Raw genomic sequence first — 25,470 nt, forward strand, 5'->3', positions numbered from 1 at the left:
AACAAATCCTTTTCGTAGTGGGCATAGTTGAAATAAGCTCTTTTGGAAACTAACTATGTATTAAATTACTAAAAATAGCCATTGAAGTAGCACACAAAAACTTTATTTATTACACAGAGTTCAATAATCTGTTGCTCTTTCCTTCTCGGCGCTTTCTGACCGCTCTTCTCGTAGTTTTGCGTGGCTTGATTGCAACAGGACCTCTCATCTAACCAGAGTTTTATCGCTCGAATTCCTTGCTGTGTTTGGAAGGCGTTGAAACCGTATTGGAGCGATTTACATTTGAAACGAGCCGTCGTTTATTGTGTGTTTTCTTTCGACTTCAGTGTAAAATATTGTGCAGAAAGGTGGGTTTTTATTTTAAGGTTCTGTAGCAAGCTTTTTTTTTTGTCCATTTAAAATTTTTTTTTTTCAGTTTCAAACTTCAGCCAACATTTAGAATCGATAGAAAACTGCAGAAGGAATGCGAAGAGTTCGTATGATGACAAATAGTCAAAATTATACAAAACCGTTGCGAGCTAAAAAACTTGAAACTTACATTCTATCGAACAGTGGCTGAGTCTGCAGCCAGCGATTTGTGTAAGAATTGTGTCTGTTTGGTAGTTGGATTTCCTTGCTGAACAATGGTGTTATTTCCTGTTGAAGGTCATTTGAAGGTTTTAAACAAGATTCGCCCGAAATAGATCGTCCCGATGATTTAGTCCTGCTTAGAGAAGAAGATTAGCGTCGTAGATTTGTCGGTTTATATTGTGCTGAGCTCGTTTCCTGCACGCCTTGAACATTTCGTAGTATGCCCAGTTTTCCTTTCCTTTAATTATTTCTAGTTTAGTCGTTTTGAAAATGCATTGAAATCTCCGTTTCCCATTGATATTTTTCAAAAGGCTTTTGGGGATTTCCGGCTGAGGTGCCATGTGTGTGATCTTAAGAAAAACACTATTTTATCAAAGAAAAAAAGGTAAACTAAAACCAAAAAATAACTATAAATTCCTCGCAATTGCATTGCTCGAAAGTGTTTTGTCGAATTATGTCATTGTTTGCGGTTTTTGCGTGTTTTGAAAATGCGCGTAGTTATTAATTTTAAGGTTTCGCGAAAGACAACAGCGAATTTCGATTTGTTTTTGTATCGCACACACACTGATAAATCATGGTTTACAAATCTCTGCTGTCCCGTGCGCGAACTTGAAGTCCTTTCCTCTTCCAAGAGAGGAAAATATCAAAATTCAGAAGATAACTAAATTTCATGTTGTAAAACAAGTTGAAAAGCAAACAATTTCAGAAAACTACTGCTCAGAGCTTTCATTTGAATGATCACACCCTAGGATTTTATTCACTGAATCAGAAAAACAAACACGTCTCGAAATTTGTCTATGGACGAGAAAGCGACCAAGGAAACTGATATGATCAATCTAGGCCGGAAATGTGAGGGTAAATAGAAAAAGGAAGGATAAGTGTAAGTCAATTATTAATCGTTTCGTGGACGAAGGAACTTTTAACAATTCTTACGCTTGCAAGTTAGTTGTCAAGTCGAATGTTGTTAGCAGCGCTCAAGATTCACCTTTGCACTTCTTGCTTGTCTAATTCCAAATGTAGTCGACTGTACTTGTTAACCGTTTATGACTGAAGGAACAAGCTTTTACAATTCTTATTTTTGCAACTTAGTTATCAAGTAACTAGGATGCACCCATAGTCATCCTTGTAAAACTTGTCAAGTTGATTGTTTCTGTAACGCTGAAGATTTCTTACCTGTTTAATTAAACAATTCTTTACTTCAATGTTTGGATTCACCGGATTATGAAAATAAAATAATTCCATTGGTTTATGAAAACACAACAAACTATTTTTGCGATCGCGGTATAAATTAATTTTCCAAATAAACAAATCGATGCGGTCATTATTGACCGGGCTTAAGCTGGCTTTTTCACACCGAGGGAGCCATTATTAAGTCATAACCAGATCTGAATATCATTTCCTCATTGGATTCTCGCTCCGGCCCTCCCAGATCTTTTTGGAAGATAAGAATTGACATCTGTCATGATTCCCTCTGGATTAATTATTCCATAGCGTTGTTGCAGTGTTTTCGTTGTCGTCAAAATTATCGCTTCGATTTTTCCACAAGATTTCGAAACCAGTTCAACGAGTCTCGCTGGCGACAAGGAAATGCTTTTCCAAGAATACGATTTTTACCTGATTGGAAGTGTAACCTGCATGGCAAACTTTAACAGGACTTGAATTCACGGTAAATCTTTAAACTTTAATATATATTTTCAAGCTCGTAGGATTATTACTCAGGGAATTAAACAACGTTTGGAAATGGTTCCATTTTGTCGTCGAAATGATCAATATTTTTGGCAGTAGAATTAAAGTAAAGCGCCGTGTAGAGGTGTTTACAAAGTTTCGGTTGCCGCCAAATTTAGCCCATAGTTTCCTTTGCTATTTAATTTTCATTTCTGAAAACATTGCACGCAGAGATGACTGCAAAAGAAATCCCTTGCTGTAATTTTTGTGGATGCTGTATATTTTTATTTTCGTTCATGCACTGTTTGTTTTTAAGTCATGTTGACGTCTCAACTCTTGTTTTCCCTCACGAGTTACTCATTAGATCTACTGATGCCATTGGTCCTCAATGCTTGTCTTTTCTTTCTTCGGATATTTTTTGAGAAAAATCACAACAATTACTCATGGAGATTTGCTGGCAAAACCCACTTTGTAATTTCTAAAATTATCGATTTGAAACCAAGGTCACGATGAGATTGAAATGATTACAAAAAGTTCTAACTTGATTTTTTACGTAGTAGATGTATTTTTTTTTATATAAAATTCTTTCTGAATGTAAACGAGATGGGAAAATCTGGAAGAACATGATACAGTAAATAGATTTTTTTCGCCGTATTAAATTCATGTAGCTATAGATTTTTAGGCTGGCAAATGACAAACTGATAAGTCATGTCAATTTTTTTAATAACTGGATCCTGTTTTAACAAGCCCAAAAGGTATGGAGTTTCTTTTTTTTTTCCTTCTTTCTATCTTTCTTTCTTTTTTTTTTTTTTATAACGACGCTTAATTTGGATCTACTTGAACCTCTTGACATCAGTATTCTTCGTGTTACTTGCATTGCAAAGGTTCCATCGAATTCTCAGTTGTAACTAGTTGAAAACAATCAGTTGGAGAATTGGTAAATTTTGCTGCCAAATTCTTTGCTTGACTTACCTTTCTTCAGTATTCTAACGAAAAGGTGGAGTGAATCCGTTTCTTTGTGTTGTTTCTTGTCATTTTATAGAAGAAATTTCTTTCTGCGTAAACGTTTTCTCCAGTCATCGCGTGACAGCCTTACGGCGAACCCACGCAAACCCGACTCTGTCACGCGAAATTTTTTAATTGCAGACTTTGTACTTTAATCAAAAAGAAAATAAACAACAACTTTTATCTTTTTAACTTCATTATCTTCGCTGGTTTTGAAGGTGAATTTTAATTGTCATCCGATCTATCGTATCACTGGAAAAAGTTCCAAAATTGAAAGCGAAATACTTGGAATGATTTTATAGATCATGTGTAATATACCATACCACTGCGTTTTTGTTCATTAATCAATCCGTTGACACAGACCTGAACTTACCGTAGCGCGCTGTTCATAACGGTAGCAATAAAACATTGTAACGTTTCATTTTCAGGCCTTCCGCGAAGCTTTACCGTTAGCCGAGAGACTTGAGAACGATATGAGCAATCTGGAGAGTTGGCTAGACGACAAGACAAATGAAGTGAGGAAGAGAGAGGAAGCGGGATTTCCTGAAGACGTGGATGCCGAGATTAGATGGAACAAGGTGAGTTTGTATCACGAAAATTTGATGTCATTTGAAAACCCAAAAACGTTTGTCTGTTAACAGAAACAAGAAAGTAATTGTCTGGTTTTGTTATAAATTATCACCCCAGTGAAACAAAACTGTTCGATTAGTGCCTCTAGTCAGAGACAGAGTAGGTCGGAATGGATTGAAACTTGAAACATGTTAGGCTAATTATTTTCAAGTTCTCGCATTTTTGTTTCCAAAATGCGCTAGAACAGATCACGAGATGTTCCTTTCAAGAATTAAGTTGATTTCTTTCCTCTCGTTGTTTCTAGAATTATTTTATAGCTCGTTTCACCATTTTTAAGAAAAGAGGTCAAAAAAAACCATGACACTCCCCCTTTAACTGCGGTGAAACGTGAAAATAAGGCAAGTGCGCTAAAAAGGTTTTTGCTTTAAGAGCTCAAAGATGATAAGGTTTTCTTTCTGAGTCTAGGAGTTGACTACTGAAGTCATTTTATGATTTACTTATAAAAATTTCCCTTTTTTAAAGTGAAGTACGTGGTGGAGATTGATTGCGTGACGTCCGGAAAAACCGATTCACCTAATGGTCCCTGAAGTATTTTTAGTAAATCGTAAATTGTTTTTACTTGTAAACTCACAGACTCACAAAACGTTATCAGCTTTCAGCTGTCTAAAAGTAAAACTTTATCTTTTCAAGGGAATTTTCTTATTTTGTCTCTTCGTTTGACCGGGAAGCGGTGCCCGCAACACCATAACCCTTTAAGTGACAAGCGTCCAATTTCTCCTTCCATCATCAACTCTTCAAACATACAGGTGATAGGAAAGAAGGAATTGATCACCCAACGATAAGATTCCTTGATGTTTAAACAGATTCTCCCAACCACTACAGTAAGAAATATATGGGAAGAGTGGGGAGAATCTGCATTTTGATAATGGGATGCGTGCACTGACTGGCCCGAATACGGTAATACTGTTGTATTAACCGGTTGGTCGGTCATTTGGGTTTTCAAATTAGGAAATGATTGCAGAAGCATTTTTCTCGGGCCAAGAAAAAGTGATTATAGCCAGGTTTCCCACAGGCCTTAAAAAGTCCCTGAATGAAAATTTCGAAGTCTGCATAAATCTTAATCATGGTACTTGCTTCAGCGGGATGGGTTCCGCTGTTATAAGGGGGTTTGTTTCTAAAGAAACTGTGGGGCTGCGTCTGTGGGGAGTGGAAACGAATGCTTGGTTTTATCACCAGAGTTGATAAGTGGGACGAAGGGCTAACGCTCGAAACGTCAGCACTGGAATCTCTTTACGGAGGCAAATTACCTTATCAACCCCTTGTGAAAAAACAAACATTCGGCTCGGCTGCATTGGTATTTTATTGGAATTGTCGGCCGTTATCATATTGAACATGGTGATTCATCAAACCCAGAGGGGTCATTTTGTTTTGGGTTTGCACCGCGGGGGGCTTGTAACCCAAACCCTCTTCCAAGTGAGTTTGATGTAATATATCAAACACGAGGAAGAGTGTTTCATCAGATATCCAAACACTGAGAAGTAGGTTGAAAAAACGAGGCGCAGCCGAGTTTTTTTTAAACGATTCGAGGTGTGTGGATATCTGATGAAACACACTTTCGAGTGTTTGATATGGCTTCTCAAATGATCAATAATTCTTGGAGAAATTCAAGGCTAAAGTTTGCAAAATTTTATGGTAATTAGGATCAAATATCCAAACCACGGTCACGGTAGCGATTTCCTTTGTTTTCTCTTGATGAATTATTAATGAGTTTGAGAAGTCCTAGTTCAAGTTCAGGCAAAATCTCTCCCCTTTTTCAACCTAAAATGTCAACGGCATAAATTGATACCCCAGTTTAGCCAAGAAATCTCCCAAAATTCAGAACAAAAATGGCTAAACTCCAGCGGCCGAAACGGCTCTAAACTGTACCCTTTAGGACTGCACATATTTACATATTAGTAATTACACAAGTTTATTTAGGGACAGCCCTCATTCAGGGGTAGGGTTTGTTAAGACTTGTTGACCACACCTGGATGTTTTTTCTTTACATCAGAAAACGCGTCAATCTTAAATATACTTTTAAAAATTCAATTTCCCAATGATATGGAATGGAAAAACATCGAGGAATCTAAAAAAGGTCTATTTAGCGATCATAAGGAGTTGCCAGAAAAAAATCCTGAATCTTTAAAACGATATGTTCTCGGCAATCGTCGGCAATATTCCACTTTCATGCAAATGTTAACAGAAACTTGGAGTCGTTTAAAAGATCGACCTGAATGTTGATATCGACATGTGGTCGAGAATCTTCGGCAATATCCGAACTCGATGTAGCAGGAGCAAGTAAGACATCTTTCAACCGATGAAACTCTGGAGAAAGAATCTTCTCTAGACGCTAGTAAAGCAGCTACGAAAGGTTGTTTTTCAACGGCTATGTTACTTCGATGATATTAATTCGTTTCTTTGTATATCAGCGCCGCGAACGCACCGGTGAATGAATCTACACACAAATTCAATATACCAAAGTTTACAAGAGATAACAGAAATACTTGATAATTCCACTCAGCTCTTTAATGTCACGACAGGATAGATTACGTTAAAAACTGTAACACACGTGTAAGAAAATTCGAGGAAAGAAAATTTCGGGGGAGCGGAAAAATGCCTCAAGGTTTTATTTTGACCTACACAAGTCCATCTAGACATGCTGAATATTATAAGGTAATATTACAGTCGATTTAAATTAATTTGGGGCACAGGATATCCGGTACTATAGTCAATGCATCGCAACTTGTTTGGTCGTGAATTGACTTTTGGATGGAAAATGATGTAGTCAATCTACGTTTTTTCCCATTTATTTGTACCGTAAAATCTCGCTAAGCTGTCAGTCTACCTTTGTTGGCCATCTTCATGAAATCTCGTGTAAATCGGATGTCGGTCTCATAGGCGTCTCGTCTTCCGTGAGCTACCAACCTTCGTGAACACCGGCAAGGATCATGTCTCTCACCAGAAATTCAAGGCACTACCGTTTCCATAAAGTGGTAAAAAGAGATAAAAAATTCATTGTCACGGTCCTGAATTGTAAGACCGTTGTACATAGATCATGAAACGTTAATTGCTGTATCCGAAAGCTGGGTAATATTTTTATGCTTTTTTTTTTTTTTGATCCTTTGCAGGGACTTGTACAAGAAGTTACAGGCAAAATGTCCGACGTACAGCAACTCACACAAGTGGGTCGCGAGTTGGTAGACTTGTCTGAAACAGGCCAACTGGAAAACCTTGAGGACAGATTAACTCGAATCAATAACGCATGGGAGGATCTAAGCTCAGCGGCGGAACAAAGGATGTTGACATTGCCGAAATACAAGGCGAAGCTGGCCGATTTCGAGAAATCGGTGGATCAGATGAATCAATGGCTTGAAGACATGGAGAAGGAAACGAACAAAGTACGCCCGAAGGACGAGGAAGCAGATGTGGCTAAGAACAAGATTGATGTAAGTTTTTATTGGGATTATGGCTTAAACGCTCGAAGAATTCTTCAAATTGAGTGCATTCCTCGTGGTTAACGAGTTTATAAACAACAGATTTCGTCTTGATTCGTAATAGTTACAAGGGAGTTTAGAATATGAGCAGAAACTTTCTTTCTTTCTCTGTTGTTGTTGTTGTTGTTTTTTTTCTACTCGAAATGATTTGATTTACATCTTCTCAAAGAATAAGATCAATTGGTTTTTTTTTAATATTTTTTACAATTCATTTGGTCACTTTTGGCGCCATTATAACCCTTACCAATTAATTAGATAATCGAGGTTTAATATTTTCTTAAAAAAAATATTGGCTCATGTATTCCTCTCATTCACTTGTGTGCAATATCTCAAAATGATACTAGCCTATTTTAGTACGACTGGGAAAACCTTTAAAACGCATTCATCGTGTTTTGTCCATTCAGAGCTTTCGAGGGAGAGGGCGGGGGGTTGTTTGTGTGTGTGGGTGTGTGAAGCCGGTGGGGATTGGAATTAAACCGCTTGTTTTGTGGTTTCTTTGCTGTTTTTTTGAGAAGAGCTACGGTATGTACCAAGATCAGTACAGAGCCCTCGTGTTTTGTATGTGGCTCCTGAATGTCGGTGTCTCCTAATACAGAGAAATTTTAAACTGTGGAAAACGCAGGTCGAAGAATTTGTGGTAACCACGCATATTTCAGAGATAATTATACAACCATAACTCTAAAAACTTTAAAATACATAACAATGTATGGAAACCACGCAAATTTCAGAGATAATTAAGCAAGTATCACTCCAAAATCTTTAAAATGTATAAAAATAACATTTTTCCCAAATTGAAGCTTAATTGTCTTTAATAAAAGCAAGGTTTACAATACTGTTTACAAGGATGACTTGATTAGTCGAAAACGTTTGGCTTTAACTTTTTAGCCTTGTAAATAGTATTGTAAATCTCAAGCGAATATTATGGACAACAAAAGCATGGTTACCCCCGATTTCCAATAGCCTTTTCTAAGACCTGCTTTTCCCGCATAATCATAAATCGCCCCAAAATACTTTTGTATTAGCAGGCAGCGTCCGAAGATGTGCAGAACTTATGCGCAGTAGCAAAGGGAGGCACCATCCCTAACGAGATACCGTTCCTGATTTTCCCCCGAAAATGCTTTAGTTACTGAACACACGCGGTTTTAAGCAAAAAGCGTTCCGTCCCTTTTCGAGCCTGGTACATCTTGATTCCTTAGCAGTGTAGCCCTCTCAACATGTTTTGCGGAAGCAGGTAGCGAAATAACAGTAGTTGGCAGCAAGGGTTGGTTGGAGAAAAATCACATGCTCCCAAGATTGTTGGCGCAAGATCGATAAAGTTGAACTTTGTTCAATAAAGCTCAACTCACAGTGGCTTCAATTGCCATCCTGTAACAGCTCATCTTGTACTAGTTACAATGTTAACTTCAGCAAAGTATTATTCGAGCACAAGAGAGGCGATTCATTCGTTCTTTACTCATCCTTGCTCATTCTTCGATCAACAGCTGAAAGTTGCGATTGTTTGATTCCTTTTTTAAACTGCCTAGCTGCAATCATCATGATTCTGTGAAAATGGGCTGATTTAAAGCCATTTCGACAGTCTTCTGAATACTACAGTAGTACCCCCGTCCCTGTAGGTTTGGCCCTTTCTTTCAACATGTTGGAAAATGAAATCAACGGGTTTTTCTTTTCAATTGTTGAACTTTTTGCTTTAAATAGTGAACAGGATAAAAGGAAAAGACTCTCTACTTCGTTTTCTCTGTGGATTGTCACGCAAGCCAGAGGCGTGTTACTGAGTAAACGCTCCGTTTTTCTGTTTCCAGGAAATTCAAGAGAGCATCAGAAACCGCGAGCCTCAACTGAATCTAATCAGGAAGCAGAGCGGCGAGTTTGTGTCGCATGGTCGTCAGATCATGGAGCCGTACAAGCGATTATTGGACAGGCGCTGGGATGATCTGTCTGCACGCATCAGAGAATTAGAGGGAGAGTTGGAGGACGCGAAAAGAAAGGCTGAAGAAGCTAGGGCTATGGGAGGACGAGTGGAAACGGAGATCATTGTTACGGTCAGTATAGTGTGTTTTCCTCCAAAATGAGTCAAGTCACTTTTTAACTTACAACGCGCTCCAACCAAGTAGGCGTAAATCAAACTAATCGCCTGACTTTTCCCGCGTTCTTATAAAGTTAGTGTTTTTTTACTATGATTTTAAACGCCCCGCCCCCCTCCCCCCTGTAACAAGTTTGCACCTCGTTTAGTGGAAATGTGGTTGCAACCCAACATTGAGACGGGGAATGGGCGAAAATATAGTTGATTCTATTGATCGTGCCAATATCTTTGTCTACAATTGCATTTGCATTCGCCATGTTCCTAACATTGAAATGGGCGTAATTTATCTTCGGTTTGACTGATTTAGTGTTCCTCTTTCAGGAGCGTAAGACAGTGTCGTGTAAACCAGGAGGTTTAATCGAAGAGTATTTAACGAGAGAAGAAAGAACAGAGACTGATACTGGACTTCCCATCGTTGAAACTATCACCACTCACAGGACCTACACGACAAACACTGCTCCGGATTCAGGTAAACTTAAAACCACTGAGTTGAAGTTGTTTATGCCGTGACAGTCCAAAATACCAGCCAGCAGAACGGGGAATTCGAGACCTTCAGACCAGAGAACGAGTACGAGATTGCGTACGATTTCAAATCAGTCACATCCTCAGAACTCTCGCTCCTTCCCGTTGTTCACCAGCAGATAAGGAGACTCTAGAAACAAGATTGGTGTGACAAGCGGTTATCTAAACCGCGCAAACTAGATTTGAAAAGTCGTACTCGTACTCAATCTCGTACTCGTCGTCAAATCTGAAAGTCCCTAATAATTACTTATGCCGTGTAATAAGCTGCTTTATGCCTCCTCGCCGCTGTGACTACTTTTTTCCCTTTCCTATTTTCCCTTTTTTAACGTATTTGTAACGTGTATGTCCGAGATATGCCAATTAAAATAAAATGAAATAAATAAATAGCAATACAGGCAAACGTCATAGAACGGGCCATTTCGAAGTGACGTAACCGAGCCTCGATAGTATGTGAAACCGGCTGTTTTGTTTTGTTTTGTTTGGGGGGTGGGGTGGGGGCAGGGATGGCGCAGTGGTGAGAACACTCGCCTCGCACCAATGTGGCCCGGGTTCGATTCTTGGAGTCGGCGTCATATGTTGGTTGAGTTTGTTGTTGGTTCTCGTCCTTGCTCCGAAAGGTTGTTTTTTCTCCGGGTACTCCGGTTTTCCCCTCTTCTCAAAAACCAACACTTCTAAATTCCAATTCGATCTGGAAAATGTCCCCAGTTAGTTTCCTGCGCTAAATACATCGACGTTTAACTAAAGTGATTTATTTTTTATTTATTATATTTTATTTCGTTTGTATTTAATTGAAATATTTGTTTCAAGATCTCTTTATCTCGCTGGCTTGGCTTGACGCGGGGCCGATTCTTGATGAAGAAGTCGATAAAATGAACGTGCTTGATCAAATCCCGCGCATCGACTGACTAATGTGTTTTTTTTTTTTTTAAACAGCCCAGTTTGTTGATGAAGACTTCCAGAGGCGTTTGGATCAGATTTTGTTGGACGTGAAAAGTCTCGAAGATCTAATAAACGAAATCCAGTCGCCGAAAACTTCAACCGAGACGGAAGTGAGCGAAAAAATCAAGGTACGACTTCTGAATAATCTGCTAAAAGCTCGTCACAGCTTTCAGGAACACGTGATTTAGAAAATCTCTAGTGCCTACAAAAATTATAGATTACAGGTCACGACAAATGACGCTGTCTTGTTTCACGTTACGATTCAATGTTTTTGCGTATCGTGTGACATTTTCTGACGAAAATTTTCTGGGGACAACTTGATAATGTAATGTTTATAAAACGAGCAGTAGTGTTTTATCGGGTTAAAAACCACAGAGTGCAGCCGAGTGGTTTTAGACCCAATAAAACACGTGCTGCGAGTTTTTTGAACGGCTTCAAAAACATTCCTGGAAAAGCGTGTGTCAATAGAGTTCATAAGCATAGAAGTTCATAAGCAATTATGCTTTTGTGAACGTTGGAAATTAGCATACGAAAAAAACACCGCAAACTAATGAGGAGTGTTTTATCAGCTGATAAAACACCGCATACTAATAAGGAGGTTTATCGATATAAAGTCACTGCACGTGATGTATTGTCGACCATTTAATAGGTCAATGGGTTTATGAAGTATAATGAGTTTTTGAATGCAAGGTTTAAAGCTGTCTTAAAAACGTACGTGTTGTCGCATCAGATGTTGCTTAAAAAGAAATGAATGGCTTGCGCGTTTTGTTACACGGTGTCGACTTTAAACGGGCATTCGCCATTGCGGCGTTAAAAGTCGATAATTTGTCGAACGCCGGGACAGGATTGAAATGAAATATATTTTAAATTTAAAACTTGTTTTCACTGAATCACATTCGCACAAATTGTCCAAACGTTTCCAAGCTTGTTTGTTTGTTTGTTTGTTTACCCAACTTGCTTCAATTTGCATTTAGTTTTTCCCTTTGCATGCAGTCACAAAGACTAAACTGGAGCTGAAACGATTTCTAAAAGAGAAAACCACTTCCTTTCCCGCTCATTATTGCTATTAGTACGTCTTGCGAACCTACTTTTCGCATTAATTCAGTTTGCAGAGGTTCAAGTGGACAATCTTCAGCCGCGCGTGGAACACCTGCTGAAAGAGAGCAAAACTCTTGCCAACAGGGAGGGGGCACGGGGAGATCGTATCCACCAATCCATGTTGGACCTGTCGAGTCGCTGGTTGAAGGCCTGCGACGAGCTAGAGAAGCAGAAAAAGGCAGTTCGCATTGTGCCCAACTGGTATCAGTTTAGGAGTAACTTGGACGACATCGACGCCTGGCTCAAGAAGATGGAGCAGGACAAAGAGGTGGCCTTGCAGGTGAGGACTGGAACTAGTCTTGCGCCCAGGCTCTGCTCTGTTTGATTGTTGTTCGCCATTGGAAGTGATTCTTTTTCATGTAAACTTGAAATAAAACGGCTGAAGTTTAAGATTCAAGACACGGTTACGTTTTTCATTGCCCTCAGTCAGCGTAGCGGAGGTCCAAGAAATTCAGTAAAAGATTTTAGCTCGACGGTATCCTAAGGTCACCACCGTGCTCTGTGATTGGTTGATTGGGAGTTACTTTGTCGTTGTTTTTCAACGTATTTATGGTTGACGTCCGTCAAAAAAAATTAAAACGCAAGAGTTAGTTGGGTCTCGCGGTTATTCAAGTAATATATCAAACACGAGACACAGTGTTTCATCACATATCAAACACCGAGAAGAGAGTTGAAAATACGACGCGTAAAAGAGTATTTTTGACGAACGTTTAGGTTTTTGATACTGTGATGAAACGCTGTGACGAGTGTTTGATATAACCTCTCAAACAAACTGATTTTGAAGGGGAAATTAAGGCTGCAAAACGAGGAGTTTTTCATCAGATATGCAAACACGTCACGGTGCATGATTTCCTTTGTCTTGACTTTTTAATGTCTTGGCTTTGTCTTGGCTTATTAATGAGTTTGGGAAAAGTGCATTAAGTGACACCTGCAAATGTGTCCCACAACCTGACCCAAGTCGCATTTTGTCTCACCTGTAATGAACCTTCATCATTGCCATTCCTTTAATCAAAAACGTGATAGTAGTTATGAAGATTTTTTTAAATAAAATACTGGATAAGTGGAACTACCTGTGTCTTTAACCCCAGGAACTGAAACCGGAAGAAATCGAGGAGCAGCAAGCAAAATACGAAATGGTGTTCAAAAATATCGAAGAACTCGACCGACAAGGAGTCCAAATACTGTCTCCAAAAGAGATTGAGAGGCTGAGAAAGCGCTTCAGGGATGTTCATACCAAGTTCACACAGTATCAGAAACCTGCGGGAGATTGTAAGTACTGTGGGGAAGGTAGCGTACTGTTGTACTGGTTGAACTTTTTACCGTCAGGACTACCCCAAAATTAAGATAAAAAAATCATGCAAATTTCATTGCGGTAAATTTTCAAAAAAAGCAAAACAATGCTAAGGGAATTAGAAAACAAATTAGCTTTTAGGATCTAAAAATATTTAAAGCGTTATGAGCTGTCGATTCCTTCGCAGATTCTTTTTCAAGGACAGTCGACTCCCGATAACTCGAACCTTCAAGGGAAATTGAAAAGTTATCGAGGGTAAAATTATATAGAAAATGACCTAAAAGGAAAGGAAAATATTTTCTAGTTTGCGCGAGGTTCGGGTTAGCGAGGGTTCGAGTTATCGGGAGTCGACTGTAAGTGAGAGGTTAATTTATATCACGTGACTTGAGCTGGTTTGAGTCACGTAGTTCGTACCCGCTGTCTGGATGGACAGTGGGAAGTTTCTGCTGAAGAGCTTTCATTTAAATGGTTAGGCTTTAGGGTTTTATTCACAGACCTTCAAAGCTTGGAAGCACGTTATAAAGCGTAATAAACAGTACCACAGTAAAGTGCTGCTCAGTAGCTTTCATTGTATTGGCCAAATTTTTATCCACAGGCTCCAAAGTTAATTTTTTTGGTAGAAAATAGTATCCGCAGAAGTACAACTCGAAAGCTTTCATACATACTTAAATGTTTCACACAGTTAATCAAAATTTAGTAGCACCTTGTACAGTAAAACAAATAGTATCACAAGAAAGTACTGCTCAGTAGCTTCAATTTGAATGGTCACACTTTCGGATTTCATTTTCAGACTCAACTGAAGGTAAAACTAACTTGTACAGCATAATAAACAGCGACACAGGAAAGTACTGCTCAGCATCTTTCATCTGAATGGTCAAACTGTAGGATTTCTTTCACGGACTCACAAATTAGAGTCATTGTGCAGCGTAACAGGCAGAAATGCTGGGAAACAGGGTTCTTGTTACTCTGTGTTGCAAGCGATTTTCTCATGAGCGGTGCTTTTCTTTCGCTTTCTTCCTAATCCCGAGATTATCACTTACGAGAAATTCAGTTTTGTTGATTTTCCGTTTTTTATTCTTTAGCTACTTCTTACCGCGTCACAGTTCACACGGGTGATGTAAAGGATGCCGGGACACAGTCCAACGTATCCATAATGCTTTTCGGTGAGAAAGGGAAGTCGCCGAAACTTCGGCTCGACAAATCAGAGACTTACAATACGAAGTTCTGCCGTGATCAGCTCGATATATTCACTATTTACAACATTCCTCATTTGGGCGATATACACAAAGTTCAGATTTGGCACGATGGGACTGGACCCAAACCGGACTGGTTTGTGAAGGGATTTTATGTGGAAGACAAATCGACCAGAAAGGTTTACTTTTTCAATTGCAACGCGTGGATTGGACGAGACGCTGGCATGCATGATGTCAAGTGTGAGGGTTACACCCTGCCTGAAGGTAAGCCCAGGACAGCCTGGAGTGGGAGTCGAGATTGGGATTGGGACTAAGAAGTGTTGGGTTTAAAGGAAGAAAAAAATCGGAGAAACTGATTTAAAACTCACGGAGCAAACGACAAACGAGCAACAAATTACACCCATATATGGCGTTGCGTTCGGGATTCAAACCCGAGCCAGATTGGTGGAAGGTGAGCAAGTTGTTTTCACCACTGCTCTAACCATAAGGAATCTACCCTCTGAAAGTGTCGACCTTACACAAAACTCAAGTTTCTGTTCAACAGCGTTGATGAAAAAATCATTCATGCTGTGCCATTCATGCTGTGCCAAGAGTATGATGAATAATGTAGATTGAAAAGGAAACTATTTATATATTTATGGACTAAATTGAGAGAGAATTTCCTTTTTGAAAACATTGGGCATATGTTTTCGCGATTTACTTGGGCATTGCCCCATATACTGCACGCAAAACATTTAGCTGCTTTCCCGTAGTAACACTGAAAAAGATAAATGCGCATCACTGCCAACAGAATTCTATTTAATATATTTCACTTCAGTGTTCGCGCCTGCAACGTAAACACAGAAGCCTTGTTCAATGTACCACCTGTCTGGACTAAAATGATTATTAAAACACCATAACGTATTAAAACAAAAACAAGAACTTCTTTAGGCTCTCGTTTCGATCCTGGCTTGACAATTGCAACCAGCATTCTTCCCAGATTTGCTTTGACAATTTACACTCAAGAGAGTGAAGATGATAAACTTAAACAAGTGTTTTCTTACGGATTAGTTTTCAATGGCTTTTCCATTGTTATGGTAAACACTTGAAGAACCCGACTGCATTGTCGCGTTGTCGGCGAGTTGGTTTTAAAATTACTGCGGCAAAATTTTCTACTTGTTTTCTAAGTAGATAATCAGCACCACTAACAACATCTTGTCAGGTAAACCTATTTATCTTGTGCGTGGTGACCTCGTGTTAAGTGGTCATATGTAGAGCCAACCAAAAATCATTAACTGAAGGAACTGGGAAGAACTGATCGATAGTGTCGCTCTTTCACGAACATACCGCACATCTGCCCCAAATAACATTTATTGTCGGCTCGACCTACGTATGTTTTACAGTTTATATGCGGCCTGTTCATATTGTCTCCTCCAATTTATAGCTTTCCTCCGATTGGGGTAGCTTCCCTCGCAGACGCTCTTTTCCCTAGTCACGCAATCTTTTCCTCCTCGTTGGGGAGGAAAGATTGCGTGACGAGCCAAAAGAGCGACTACGAGGCCGAGGGAGGCTACAATTGGGATTGTTGACTAGAGGTTGGCTTTAGTTTGTATTTGCTTTTATTATAATTCTTGTGAGTTAATTTCTCGCCCGAATATATTTTATTCTAAAGCGATTTTTATCGTCACTTTCTTCAACAGAAGGCGAGGATGTCATGACTAAGTCCTCTCTCGCGCGAGTCCGCTGGCAAGTGACTCTGGTGGAACACGAGCCTGCACAGAGTCCTGGATGGAAGCTTGTGGAGGACATACGAAAGCTGTCAGATGAAGTTCATGAAGTTGAGCTTCTCTTGGAGTCACCCGAGCTACAGAAAGCAGACTTTGAAGATTTCTCCAAACAGGAGGATAAGTTGAAGGTCAGATGAAGCCATGAAAGTTTCTAAAAAGCTTCTTTTTTTTACGAGAGTTTTTCATCGGTGTATTATCTTTTTTCCGGGACGAGTTTCACTCGAAGCATTGTCATTTCTCATGGGATTATATCAAACATGCGCCTCGTTTTTTCAACTCACTTCTCCGTGTTTGGAATTCGGATGAAACACTCTTTCGCTTGTTTGATGTAGCTTCTCAAACCATTAATAATTCTTGGTGAAATTCAAAGCCAAAAATCACCGAATGTTATGATAATTAAGATCACATTTCCAAACCTCCTGCACGATAGTAATTTCTTTTGTTTTGTCTTCATTAATTATTAATTGAGTTTCAGAACCGCTGATAGTTTATCACGGGACATTTTCATCGCTTTCTTCAACAAATGGACGAAAAATGAGTCCTTCTTAGGGAAGAATATTGTTTAAGACGATCGCATGATTCGAAAATCCCTGTTAACACATCGCGTTTTCTTAACTTCCGGATGGGGCATTTTTGTTTTCGATAATCTCGTCCAGGACTCAAAGGGCCGGTAATTTAACCGAATTCAAGAAGAGGTTTAACAAAACCTCGGTCTGAACCGACTGTAATCTGGCCGATCTGAATAGTTGAACGTTACTACTGTAAATAATGTGAAGAAGGCCTATAACGGTGACTTGTCACACTTACAAACAGATACACAGGTCTATTGAGTGTTTTAAACCAAGCTCTAAGTTGGATAGACCCCGTTTAAATAGCCGGTTCCATATTTCTTCCCGGGGCGAGAAACCCGGCACGTTTATTTGTCAAGGGAACCGATTTGCCCGCAGTTTTAGGTATGTTTTCTTTTGCGGTTTATTTTCGCTATTTTGAGGAATTTGTTTGACCTTTCCGTTCTCGAACTTTTTGCATTTCTGTTCAAATTGGACGTGAATAATTCTTTTCCCAAACATTTTTCTAGCTGCGTAGTGATTGGTCGTTTCTCGAAAGCAACGGTATCCTAACCTGGTAAATTGCAGGAGATTACCCGGAAGAAGCTTTATCTTTGCTCAAGTGAAAACACGGGACTGTAAATAGTTGGAAGTTAAGGTTGACGGTGAATTAGAAACATTTCAACTGATGCAAGCTTGTCTGACTTTCACAGCTGATTGGAGAGAAGATTGAGCATCTTGAGCCGCGTGCGTCAGAGGTGCTTTCTCGCAGTGAGACAGTGCAGTCATCGTGCAGTGAGAAAGAGTTCGAAGCTGTGAAGAGAGCAGCCAGCAAGTTCAGGTTACAGTGGAATAACCTTAATCAGGTACTGAAGCGGTTATCGATAAACCAGGACTTTAATTGACAGACTCGATAGCTGGAACCACATTCTACCACAAAATGTACAGTCTGTGGTCTCTTTCTGGAGTTGTTTCTCGGTTACCCCGAGTTCAACTCCTCGGCCTCGCTTGTAAATAATCAGCAGCCACGCCAATAATGTAGCTCCACTGCTCACCATGTAAACCACACACAACCCAAAGTTCCTTGATTCGCTAACACGAAAGGACAATGCTCGGTACGTCAGCACTCGAATCTCTTCACGGTGGCCAAATTACCTAAGGTTTATCAACTCTGTTGATGAAACCTAACTTTCGTATTCACTCCCCACCGACGCAGCACCACAGTTTCTTTGCAAACTAAGCCTCTTTTCCTTAAACGTGGACCCTCACTATAAAAGGAACCTTGGCCTGGCCAAGCCGCCAGTCATTTCATTGTAGACACTGAGCTGTGAACATCGCATAGTCCACGTGGCAAGTTACAACAGAATATTGACAGAATAGATTTGAAATTCGTATGCGTATTTGCCTCTTGAAAACGCAAGACATTTGCTAATTTATTTTTTTTGCGGCCCAGTTACAATAATATTTTGTCCAAAATATTCTTTTAACAGCTTAGGTTATTTTTTCAAGACACATTTGGCTTTAAAACTTGAAATACGGATTCCAGAACATTTACTTCCTACTTGCTCACTATGTCCGCCATCCCTAATATGGCGTTGAAGCAGTGACTGTGTAACAAAGGTGGGAGGAGCTATCCCTTTTATAGTACGGGTCTTTGCTTAACATTGTTTTGTATTTCTCCTCTCTCAGGACTACAAAGCTCGTTCGCTCCGCTGGGAGAAGGCAGTGTCCGTGTGGCGACAGTTCCACTGCGACCTGAAGGATGTGACGTCATGGATGACGCATGCGGAGAAGATCCTTGAAGACACTTCTGGAGAAATTGAATTCAATGCCGCAAAGAAGGAACAAAAGGTGAGATGTGAGTCATAAGAAATACAAGGAAAGCAAAATATTCATGTAGGTTCACAAGCGTGCATCACTCAGACAAATCACACAGATGTAACTAGTAATTGACACGGTGAGACCAGTGAGACGCCAAGCAGGTACATTTCACCGGTGCCAAGCGCGGGAAACGCGTGTGAGGGGATCATGATTGGTTTGGGTTTTTTTTGCCTGTTAGATTTTTTCTACTTTCACTTCTATGCAGTTAATTCACAAAACCAAGGCCAAAACGTGGATTTCGTAGGGTGCTAATAAAATATAAACAAAATAGGATAAACAAAAGGTGCAGCGGTACAACTCTAAAATCAGTTTCAAAGCAAAGAGAAGCGTAAGTGAATGAATGAACGAAAAAGCGAACGAACGAGTTAATGAATTGATTATTATATTGCTCGTAGAGAACTAATTGGGGACGCAATATAGAATAAAATAAAGTAGAGATATAGTATAGAACCTCAGCTCATTAATCTTCTACAATTTAAGCTCGTTGTATTGCAGTTATAATGAAAAATACATGTATGTAATATAACGTTAATTGTAGGATATCATCGGTGTTAATTAACTGAAATTCCTGTTTGCTTGGCGCCAGGGTCTGGAAGATGGCATAGCTCGGCATCAGAGTACAGTGAATGCCATGAATGCAGCCGGACAAGAAATCATCAGCAAGTCAACAACAATAGAGGCTGACATGCTGAGAGACAAACTGGCCACACAGAACAGACGCTGGCAGTCCATCTGTAATCACGTGACTGATAGAAGAGACAGGTAAACACTTCAATGATTTACAACCTCGTTCCCAGGTCACGCGCGCTGTAGGGAGCGGGTAAAATAATGCATTAAGAAGATTTCGTGAAACCACGCAGTGAATCAACAAAGGGAAATACCCATCTCGAATATCTTTTTCTAAATTGCTTTTGCGTAGGACGAGGCATCGGGTAAGTAGGTCTGGAATAGGCAGGCCATAATATTTTTATGTCATTTTGTTTTCCGTTCCTGTGATCTTACTCGTGGGCAAAATGGCGTCCTTACAGTAGGCTATTTTGGAGTTAGCTTAATCCTCGTTATCAAAGCAAGGCGTGGTGCATAGACTTTTCAAAGGAAAATCAGTTTTATTTTCATGTAAATGAAAACTTTTTCGTATGAAACGCTCTGCACCAAGAATTGGTTTGAAAAAGAGGTATGAGGTAATTCGGTAATTTATTATTGTGAAATGAAAATAACTCAACGCGGAAATAAGACATTCATAGTGCTCCTTGACAAGAGACGAAAGACTAGTTTATTCAGACAGTCGTGGCAGCAAGCTGCTGAATAGGCTCCTTTCAATATATTACAATTCAGCTTGACAATGAAGCCAAGAATATACAAACAAGGGAAACTGAAGAATCATGTTTATTTATTTCTGTTGTTTATCGATATCAAGTTGAATTTTTTTAATATTTCGGCCTCGTCGGCTAAGTATCAGGCGATATTCGCAGGATAACTGTTGACTATTTAACAGTTTTAAGGAATACAAAATAAACGAAAAGGAACCGAGAGACATATTTTCACTCAGCAGCAATAAACACTGCACATTTTTACACTGTAAAAGGCGAACGCTTTGTCGTGGATTACTTGAAAAGGTCGTGAAAAGTTATGAATTTTCGAAAGCCCAAGAGATTACAAACCCCGTATTTCCGCACTGAGACTAAAGGCCAACTTTGTTATTGTTTTTTCCCGCTGGTAAAGATTCAAAGAGGAAGCCATGCAGATTGAGGAGTTTCTGGAAGAGAGTGCAGACTTGCTGCAGTGGTTAGACGAGGCTGACACCACCCTGCAGACCAAAGATCCCTCACCAGCGGATGAAGACGCTTTAGAGGAACTGATCGATAAGATCAAGGTATCGGACATGGGTGGTATCGACACGGTTAGGGTGGTATCGTTACGATTGGGGAGGTATCGATTGTGGTGGTATCGCTGAAGTAGTTATTATTTATGAATATCACGAGCATCCTCTTAAGGACGGTGCTTTTAAATACAGAGATATTATTGCTCAGTTTCTGACAATGTGCGAAAAGCAGACAATAAGCATAGAAAATGCATAACAATGTATGGCGTTTGTTTCCAAATTGAAGCTTAATTATCTCTGAAAATTGCGTGGTCATCCCCAATTTTCTTTTTGGATTTTAACAGCCCTTAGTGAAATCACGTTGTTGGAAAAAAAAATCACCTTATTCAGCGGTAAACAGCACCTCAGGAACGTGCTGCTCAGTAGTTTTCAATTGAATGGTCACACTTTAGGATTTCATGCGCAGAGTCAAAAGTCAGAACCACCTTATTCAGCGACACGGTGAAGAGCCGTTTTCGTTTAAATGGTCACACCATACGTTTAGGTTTCCATCATCAAACCAACCAACCAACTTGTACGTTGTAATAAACAGCCACTACCCAAAGTTCTACTCCCGAGATTGTATTTGTTATAGCTGATAAATGTGCTTTTCCTGGATATAATTTGTTACTGAGTGTTTGTCTATTTGCTAAATGATGCACCGTCTTTTCGCAGGATGTTGAAAAAGAACAAAACAATCGAGAGGATTCCAAGAACAGCATCCAGCAGACAGCGGAGCGACTACTAGCCAAGCCTAACATCTCGAAGCCCAACTCCGAAACTATTCGAACGCGAATCGACATTCTGCTCACACGCTGGGACATCCTGCGCGCCGATGTCGCGACACGCACGCGAGGCGTGGAGTCAAAGCTGAGACGCGTGTCTGAATTCCTCGTGGACTTAGAAGAGCTAAGCTCGTGGGCCGCCACTACAAGAGAATTGCTGGAGAAGCAAGAAGGCGGAATCTATAACCAGGAGGTTGTGGATCCTAAGGTTAGTTGCGTTGTTTGAAGATCTAGCGAGAACCACTTCTGGTTAAACAAGTTCCTTTCCGGTTGAATTCACGTTTTCGGTGATTCTCAGCGACCTCCAGTTCTCTCGGGAAGTTACTAGGTAACCTGTCGCTCCGATTATTCACCATTATGGCCCATTTTCCAGTTGTGTGTTTAGTGACCTGGTCTTTGAGTGAAGGCGAGGCTCGAGTTTACTTTGTTTTTACACAAATTTCAGTGGTTTTTAAATGTAAATGAGAGCTTGTTAGCATCAGAACAATGTGATTTTCATATTGAGAGAAGTGAGTTTTGTATCATAACGGAGCCTCGCTCCTACTCAAAGGCCAGGTCACCATGCAAACAACCGTAAAATGGGCTATTTGCTTGGGATAATAATAATAATAATAATAATAATAGTAATAATAATAATAATAATAATAATAATAATAATAATAATGATAATAATTAATAATAATAATAATAATAGTAATAATAATAATGTCTGGAATGTCGACAAAGAACTTGCCTTCACACGTTATGTTTCGTTAATTAGTCATGTTAATTTTAATGGATATTTTTAGCAGCAGACCGCGTTCCTAGTGTCAGTGGGCTATATGATTTTCAAGGATTCTCACCAAGCAAATCACTTAAGTGCTACTGCGCATACGTTCTGCGCATCTCGCGATGGTCCGAGAAAGTCGGGTTTCTTTACTGCAGTGCCTGCTAAAACAGAGAGATTTTTGCGCGGTGTATAACTACGCGGGAAAAGCAGATCTTAGCAACTAGCAATAGTTTAACCCCTTGAAAGGAAATTGGGGGGGGGGGGGGAGGTAAACAGCGTGACTAATTCAACAGTTTGTAAGGTTGTTTATATTATTTTTATCACAGACTGTACAAGAATCGCTGAAATCTCGTCAACCGAAGCTAGATTCCATCAACGAGAACATGGCGCGCTATCGACGGGAAAGTAAACTTGATGGTAACCAAGTTCCCAAGCCACTGGAAGTGAAGGTGAAGGGTCTTAACGATGACTGGAGCCACATTGCTTCACTCACTGCTGATATGTTCGCGGCACGCGTCCGGTCGCCTCGTAAGGTGGTTGAAGAGCCTATCTTGGAGGCGAAACAGCGGTCGGTTCACGCCGAGGTGCCACTGATAATAGAGGGCGACTGGAAAGAAGGTATGATGAAAAATTTGCACAATCGATTTTTGATCTTTGTTTAGTGTTGTTGTTACGTTGAAGTTGTTTTTGTTCATTTATTTATTTATTTATTTATTTATTTATTTATTTATTTATTTATTTATTTATTTATTCGTTTATTTATTTATTTATTTATTTATTTATTTATTATTTATTTATGCGGGAAACCGAATTTTGAATCCGAATGGACATCCGAACAGATATCGATCGAAATGAACCGTCGGGTTCCCGTGTTAGAATCTCTTGTAAGCCGCCATCTCCACTGGAAGTGGAATAACAAACAGTTTAAATGAGGCTTTTAAAATTCATACCCGTCAAGTTTCTTATCAGTTAAAACAACCATCTTTCTCGAACGGATCAGTCTCCTTCTTCCCGGGCATGGTCGCTTAAAAGCGATTTCAACTAAACAGTTGGTGTGAAACCATTATTTTTTTTGACAATGACGATGTGAAGTCGTCGGAACGTCACATTTATTTATCAAAATCTTCTGTTATTAAAAACCACCAGTTTTCCTTTCAAATGTTTCGTTTTTGACTCGTTTTGTTTTTGCTTATAGAGCGTGCATCCCCATGGCCGAAGTTCGACAAGGCGGTGTCTGAACTGCACGACTGGCTGAACACATTGTCAGATATGATGAAGACTGAGAAAATTGTGCTGGGCGATTCTGAGGACATGGAAGGACTCCTGGAGAAGCAAAAGGTAATTGTCCGCTATGCCTTATTTCCATCTGACTTCATACGGGCAACTTTCGTCCTGTGGACGCGGCCTAAATACTATCGAAGCCACAGAAGCGGTGAAACGGCTGTTTGAGATTTAATCCATTCTAGAGCCCGGTTCAAACGTCGAACTTTTCATGTACCGAACCTATTGTCAATGGGCAAAAGCTTGTGTTTTTGTTTATTTGCATTAGGTTCGGCGCATGTAAAGTTCGACGTTTCAACCAGAGCTTGCTATTTTGTTGACCACGCTGTCAGTGAAGTTAAACTTCATGGGATCAAAGAATTTCATCGTTGAAACGCGTCAGGCTTAGCTTTTAATTTCTCCTCTTACGTCCTGAGATTGTTTCTTTTCCTGAGTTATTGTCTCGAACTAGTAGTACAAGTTGAACATTTTGTCCAAAAAGGTGTTATCGGCGGTACCCTTAGGCCTTATTTTTTTGCGTAGGTTTTAGTTTCGTTACTTTCTCACATTGCCAGTTGACAGTTCGCGAAAAGTTGAACCCTTGGAATAAATACATGCACGGAAAGGAAACGTTACGTTGGACTTGCTTCCTCGCCTTGCGTGCCATAACGCAAATGCTGTAAAAACCTGTACCACACTTAGCCGATGAAGATTTGCTTTTGAACGTGGTATATGCGGTTTTGCCTGATTGCGATAAAACTTTAGTTCTTGCACTAGGCGTTATGTAATTTTTTTTTTTTTTCGTGCCCGGATATTATCGATGATCGCGAAAATTTACCCGGCCTGCTTTGTGTAATTTTCTCGATTGCAAAAGCAGCAAAAAGAAAGTGTATTGCGTTCGACGAGGACCGTTACTTTGAAACTTTTTTTATCGAGAGGTGTACTCATCGGGTCTTTGGTTTTAGTCCATAGATGAACAGTTAAAAACCAAGCAACATTTGTTGGACGAAATAGCAGAGATGGGGCACACACTGGCTGAAGATGCACAGACCGAGGAAGACAAGTTCCTTATTGATAGCAAGGTACGACATGGGAAACAAATAACGGGGAAGCTTGGGGCTGTATGTTGAAAAAAGGCGATGGAAAACGAGTAGCCTCGATAGAAAAGATTTCAATTCGCTGCCTAAATGATTTACTATTATGGAGGCTGAAATAAACGTAAGAACGCGTGAAAGAAGGATGAGTAACGTAAGAGTGCATGAGCTGGGAAACGAAAGAGCGAAAGAGTAATTTATTTAATGAGGTAATGATTGAACGAAGTGAAAAAAAGACTGGTCGGCAAACTACTTGAAATTAAGATTGGAACTAACGGAACGAATGAACAACGCAACAAATGGATGAACAAACGAACGAATGAGTCAGCGAGTGAACAAACGAAAAACAAGAGAGAACAAACAAATTTAATTAGCTAACGATTACGAGAATACTAAAATGTACCATTGAATCAACGCGGAAATGATTGGGTAAACGAATGAATGGTATATCGAAGCAAACGGAAGTGAGAAAAGCTGGCACGTCTTGCAACAAAGGTGAAAGGGTCACTGCTCAACGCTGTTGGTCTTTATGCAGGTCAGCAAGTTAAAAGGACACTGGGAGACCATTGTGGATAACTCGACAGTGTGGCGAGGACAGATCGATTACCTGATGGAAGAATGGAAGAGGTTCGTAGAGCTTCGGGAGGAGCTTCTGGAATGGATCCGAAAAGCCGAGGCTTACCTCGAGAGAGACGAGACCGTGTATGGTTACACTGTTAGCGAGTTGGAAGACCAGATCGATAAACATAAGGTAATCTTATGGCTTTGATTTTCTACGCAATTACCCGGCGCGAGGTCTAAATTGACTTTGGTGATGTTAAAAGTAGTTTATATCGCATATTTTGACCTTGCGTTGTAAATAAATGCTGTTATGAAAAGTTACCAAGCCGATTAAAGTTACAGGGGTTTTTGCTTCACTAATAAGACATTTAAGGTGCTCTCTGTTTTCATTAGACGGGTATAAATTTGCCTTGTAACTCGACTTGTGTAAGTTGTCGATGATTCATGTGGAAATGTCATACCATGTTGAAAGTTTAAAT

General features: G+C 39.8%; 1 protein-coding gene across 5 annotated transcripts in view; it reads left to right on the forward strand.

Annotated features, from left to right (window-relative positions):
* Nucleotides 1–25,470, forward strand: part of LOC146483787 (dystrophin-like) — an 86,912-nt gene that overhangs the window by 35,137 nt on the left and 26,305 nt on the right. For all 5 annotated transcript variants that reach the window (XM_085105927.1, XM_085105929.1, XM_085105926.1 and 2 more), the window contains exons 28-45: nucleotides 3,669–3,818; nucleotides 6,978–7,295; nucleotides 9,143–9,382; nucleotides 9,745–9,892; nucleotides 10,879–11,012; nucleotides 11,990–12,262; nucleotides 13,071–13,251; nucleotides 14,356–14,730; nucleotides 16,146–16,360; nucleotides 17,494–17,646; nucleotides 18,470–18,631; nucleotides 19,248–19,423; nucleotides 20,384–20,534; nucleotides 21,198–21,515; nucleotides 22,403–22,694; nucleotides 23,272–23,414; nucleotides 24,302–24,418; nucleotides 24,966–25,181. In XM_085105927.1, the coding sequence (XP_084962053.1) occupies nucleotides 3,669–3,818; nucleotides 6,978–7,295; nucleotides 9,143–9,382; nucleotides 9,745–9,892; nucleotides 10,879–11,012; nucleotides 11,990–12,262; nucleotides 13,071–13,251; nucleotides 14,356–14,730; nucleotides 16,146–16,360; nucleotides 17,494–17,646; nucleotides 18,470–18,631; nucleotides 19,248–19,423; nucleotides 20,384–20,534; nucleotides 21,198–21,515; nucleotides 22,403–22,694; nucleotides 23,272–23,414; nucleotides 24,302–24,418; nucleotides 24,966–25,181 (3,762 nt within the window). The remainder of the gene's footprint in view (nucleotides 1–3,668; nucleotides 3,819–6,977; nucleotides 7,296–9,142; nucleotides 9,383–9,744; nucleotides 9,893–10,878; nucleotides 11,013–11,989; nucleotides 12,263–13,070; nucleotides 13,252–14,355; nucleotides 14,731–16,145; nucleotides 16,361–17,493; nucleotides 17,647–18,469; nucleotides 18,632–19,247; nucleotides 19,424–20,383; nucleotides 20,535–21,197; nucleotides 21,516–22,402; nucleotides 22,695–23,271; nucleotides 23,415–24,301; nucleotides 24,419–24,965; nucleotides 25,182–25,470) is intronic.

The sequence above is a fragment of the Pavona decussata genome, unplaced genomic scaffold, assembly GCF_977016875.1.
Source record: "Pavona decussata unplaced genomic scaffold, jaPavDecu1.1 SCAFFOLD_38, whole genome shotgun sequence".
Lineage (NCBI taxonomy): Eukaryota > Metazoa > Cnidaria > Anthozoa > Scleractinia > Agariciidae > Pavona > Pavona decussata.